General features: G+C 44.4%; 1 protein-coding gene across 1 annotated transcript in view; it reads left to right on the plus strand.

Moving 5' to 3' along the window:
- The first annotated feature begins 212 nt into the window (after window positions 1–212).
- The window catches only part of clybl (citrate lyase beta like), a 99,585-nt gene continuing 95,059 nt past the window's right edge, over window positions 213–4,738 (plus strand). Inside the window, exon 1 of the mRNA XM_056289998.1 lies at window positions 213–256. Coding sequence (XP_056145973.1) covers window positions 213–256 — 44 coding nt within the window. The remainder of the gene's footprint in view (window positions 257–4,738) is intronic.

Here is a 4,738-nt window from a genome sequence, read left to right on the forward strand (position 1 = left end):
ATACTTAGAGCTATTACTTCAAGTAGAACTACTATGATTACTATTTAGCAAATGTATTACTACTACTACTACTACTTCATGTAGTATTACTGTAATATGGTTAGACTATATGTACTTGACGTTCCTCCATACACAATACTTCTCGTGCCACGTGCCGGTAGTTTAGCCAGTTCAGCCAATCACCGTTGGTGCAGCGCACGCGTCACAGAAACATGGCGCAGCGCATCGCCAGAGCCGTCAGACGACTCGCACCGCAGTAAGTCAGATATTCTCCTCCTTCTTGTGTCTGGACAGTCTCTTTAACGAACTAACCGTCCAGGTAAAAGCTCACCGCCGGCTTCTTTCACGGCCGTAATGTCGTAACGCACATCGACCCCGCTGTCCGGGTAAATGGCTCTTCGTGCAGTAATAATGTGCCCCACTGAGGTCCGCAAGTAGTTTGTGACAGGTTGGTTTTCTGTCACGCTTGCTCGATAAATGCTGCAGCTGCATTGTTGCGACAAAACGACCGCGTACAGGCCGCAGTGTGAAAGACGTTTGGACGCTTGATGCCCAAACCAGTAGATTTGTACCTCAGACGTGCACGGTGACGTGAGGGTTGTGTTTGTGGAGCAGTGGAGAACCTCCACCTCCTCCTGCTCCTATGCAGTGTTTGTACATGAACATTGGTAATCTGATCATGTCTGAGACGTTGATGTAGGCAGTCCCCCCCCCTCCTCTTTTTCTTTTAGCTTGTGCAACAGCAGCGTATGTATGGTCTGCAAAAATCTGCATAAGCTCATATCCCAATAACAAGGAACCCCCATTTGCTAGCTTTACTAAGACAAAGAAAGATGAGATAAATACACTCCAGTCTGTTTATTCCTGGTTTCTGTGGCCTGTATGGATCCAGCTCCCAGGTCAATATTACAAAATTCCTGATTCTTTCGTGTACTCTGAAGTATTCGTGATCATGAACAGCTTGCCCCAAAATAATACCTTAACATCAGATATCTAATACCTGGAATCCAAAATGCTGATTTATAGAAACATAATTTAGAGATGTTAATGGACTCAGGACAATTCATGAATTATGCTGGCTAATGCCCTGTGTTCTTGCATGCATAAAATATTGTCTAAACTTTAACACAAATGATAGCTGAGTCTAGTATTACCAGAATGGAGGAGAGAAGGCGTTAGCAGATCATTTTGCAGCCCGACATGTTGCTGCTTCGGTAATGGGATTCTGGGAGGGCTCAGTGACAAACTTCAAACCATTTTGAAATTTAAATTACAAATGTGGCAGGGAGTTAAAAGTTCTTTTTCATGTCTCCACATTGTTCAAGAACATGGTGACATGTGCGGCTAATTCAAGGCACATGAATTTCCACAGGCACAACTCTGACAATCCTGCTAATCTGGGGTGTGAAGTAACTGTCACGCCAATATCCTGTCTGTAGTTGTGTGTGTGTGTGTGTGTGTGTGTCTGTGTGTGTGTGTCTGTTAACATGATTTTATGTAGCGTTCGCCTGAGCAGATTAAATATAAAATGTTTTCTCAATCTCAATAATCCCTCTTTCCATTGATAATCTGACATTGGCATTTTTTTGTTGAGTAGGCCTGCTTCACCTCCTTGCAAAGATTCCCGACAAAAGAATTTCAGATGGAAAAAAATGAAATAAAAATCAAAATCTTACACTAATGTTAGATAATGAAACTATGCACATATACAGTATATATGCATGAAAACAAGTATCTGTAAAGAAATGTGGTTTGGTCTTTGGTTGCTCCGTGGTTAAACGCAGCCCTTTCAGCTGGCCGGCACTAGAGGAGGAATGTGTGTGTGTGTGCGTGTGTGTGTTTGTGTGTGTGTTGGTTTTATGGACAGCCTAGAGCTCCAGCCCCTGTACTGGCGGCAGACTGCTCTTTGTCACAAACACCCTCATGTCAAAGATGCAACAGCATCCTGGAGGAAACATTGACTGCCGCTATGAAGTCGACAAGTGATGAAAGTAGCCTAGAGGTTGTCAATTAGGGAGCCGAGGCCTGGACCTTATAAGTTAATGGGCAGTTTCCCCTCTCCGGGCCTGCCCAGGCTTTATAGCACAGCTTATAAAACCCCCATGTGTAATGCACCCCTATAACGTTTTCAATTAGAAGGAAGGGCATAAAGCGGTGCAGACACTTTGCAATCGTGCCCGACTGTTTTCTGAAATGGTGGTTTTGCTTAAATTGCGAGTTGAATTTGTGATTGCCCCAGTTGCTTAAATGCGGCGGCTACTGTGCAGAATTTTAGTTTGAATGGCACTTCACGCTGACTCCAAAGCACTAAAGGCTTCCTGGTGTCTGCCAATTATGAGGCCTTTTTCAGTTTAGCCGTACGGATGCGCCGCCTGGAATGTGAATGACCCATCTTATCAGTTTGCGAAAGAAATTTGGAAACAAGCCCTGCTTCACCATGCAGCTATTGCACATACTTAGTGTAAAAACTGTTGGATATAATTGTGATATTTATTTTACAATTAATCATCTTGTTGCGGGGATTCTCTCAGCCTCCAATATGAGGGGGGGAAATAGATAAACCTGTTGAGAAATAATGCTTCCTTCATCAAGGCAAACTGATTCAGTACCCGTATATAAATAAATAGCACGTCCCAGGTACAGTAAACCAGCTGGTCTACCTACCTGCAGCCACGCAGAGCTATTTAGAAATAGGACAGTTGAAGACTGTCCCGAGATTCCTCCACTCCTCCGTCGCGGAGGAGCCGGGAAGGGCTGGCTTTTTGGCTTCTGGCAGATAAATAAATGAGTGTTGAATAAACAGCGATGTGTTGACACCTCATTTCCTCATTGATTGGTGGTGGAAGCCAAGCCAGAGGTGTGTGGCCATAATCCAATCAAGCAGGAAAACAACCTTGGTGACTGTGTAACCAAATGCTGTAGCCAGGCCGGCCAAGTAAAGCCAAGCCCTGCGTGCTCGGCCGCTCTGCGGCCGTCTAATGGCTTATATCTAATCTGTTTACTAGCCACATGCTTGGCCATCGCCCCAAAACTGCCGAAGAGTGCGGGAGAATTTGATTGATGATGGTAGAAAAAAAATAAGTTGGCCATTTATTAAAAAGTCTGTGTTCTCCCCCCCCCCCTTGTAAAATATATATTTTCCTTCCTTTACTTTGTTTGGTTGGCTCTAACAGAATTGTTGCGGATGGAGAAAAAAAACCTGCATCACTGCAACATGGAGTGTGTGTGTGTGTGTGTGTGTGTGTGTGTGTGTGTGTGTGTGTGTGTGTGTGTGTGTATCTATTATCTGTCGGCCTGTGCAAGCACACATGCACCACTGCCTCCATACAAGCATTATTTTTTTTTCACTTTTTTCTTCTTTTTTTCTTCCTTTTTTTCTGAGCTAGTCCATCAATAAATCGCTCTATTACCTGTTATTGACCCAGCTAAGCTTGCCTTTGAAATTCGTTACAGAGCATTAAGTTAACACATGTTGCTATGTGAAAACAAAGCTCTGGCGACTGGCGTTGGGGGTCCAGCTGAGTAAACGGGGTTGAGGGAGCGGACTTTGGATGGCAGATAAGGAGAGGCCTGCGCTTGTCCCGGCGCTGACCAAGGTGGATCCATACGGCTGACAGATGGGACTGTTACCCCCGGGTCCCCGCAGACCAGAAAACACAACCGGCCCAAAACAAGTGCCGCTATTCTAGCTCTGCAGCCTTTGATCAGAGGCACATCTTTGGCTTTTAGGAGCCGACCCCCCCCCTGCTCCCACCCCCCCGAAACCGAAACCCCGGAGTGCATATGGGATCGCATCTGTATAAACACGGCTAGCGAGGAATGTGTGAACAATGCAACAAAAGAATTTTGTTCTCGATACTTGAGGGGGGTTCTTGGCTAACGGGCAGTTTATGTGGTTGAATGAAGAGCTGGGGGTAATATTCTCTGTTTTAAATGATAACATAAGTGGGAGAGGTGTGTTTGCTTTCTACACATGAGAGCCAACAGAGGAGGTGTGATGAAATTCCCTGGAAGAAGAAAAAGAAGATGACCCTTTTGACAGTGGCACAGATTGCCAAAGAGGTTTTGTTACCTTGACTATTCTTTTAAAATTGTCTCGCGATGGTGAAAACATGTGATCATGTATTTTAATACTCTGTAAGTACCTTGTATATCAAGTGCACCAGACACTGTGGATAATACATCTGCCTTGTTGCTACTTTCCCCCTAAAGTCACTAGATTTTACCTTCAATATATAACCATAATATTCGTTAATCTACCGTAATATGCTACCTGAAAGCTATTCTTTTTTGCCCATTGGGGTTTAATGTGCATAATTTACCATGACCTCCGCACAGAGGACCACCCAATCGTCTGTCGGTGGTCAGAAGGGTTTGTGGCTTATGTTAGCCCTGTTTTGTAAACTATTTGAACACTCACCGTAGGCATGATTAATAATTCCTAATAGCCCTGTGAAAGCGCTCACTAGCCCGGTACAGTATAGCCCACTTAGTATTAATTGGATAGCAGTCAGAGTTGTGTGTGGGCAGGATATTACTTCCAGGTTTGGAGTCAGCCTCTCTGTCAGCCCTCCACAAGAGGTCCCGCTGGCTGTTAAACAGACACAGGTCCCAAAACCATCGGCTGTAGGCCCTGCAAAAAAAAAAAAAGTATTTTTTTTTTTGTGGAAAAAACCCCTCCACTCTAGAGCCATCATTCTTAGCCGTTAAGGAAAAATAAAATGTCAGATAATCCCAT

Source organism: Lampris incognitus, chromosome 11, assembly GCF_029633865.1.
Source record: "Lampris incognitus isolate fLamInc1 chromosome 11, fLamInc1.hap2, whole genome shotgun sequence".
Taxonomy (NCBI): Eukaryota; Metazoa; Chordata; class Actinopteri; order Lampriformes; family Lampridae; genus Lampris; species Lampris incognitus.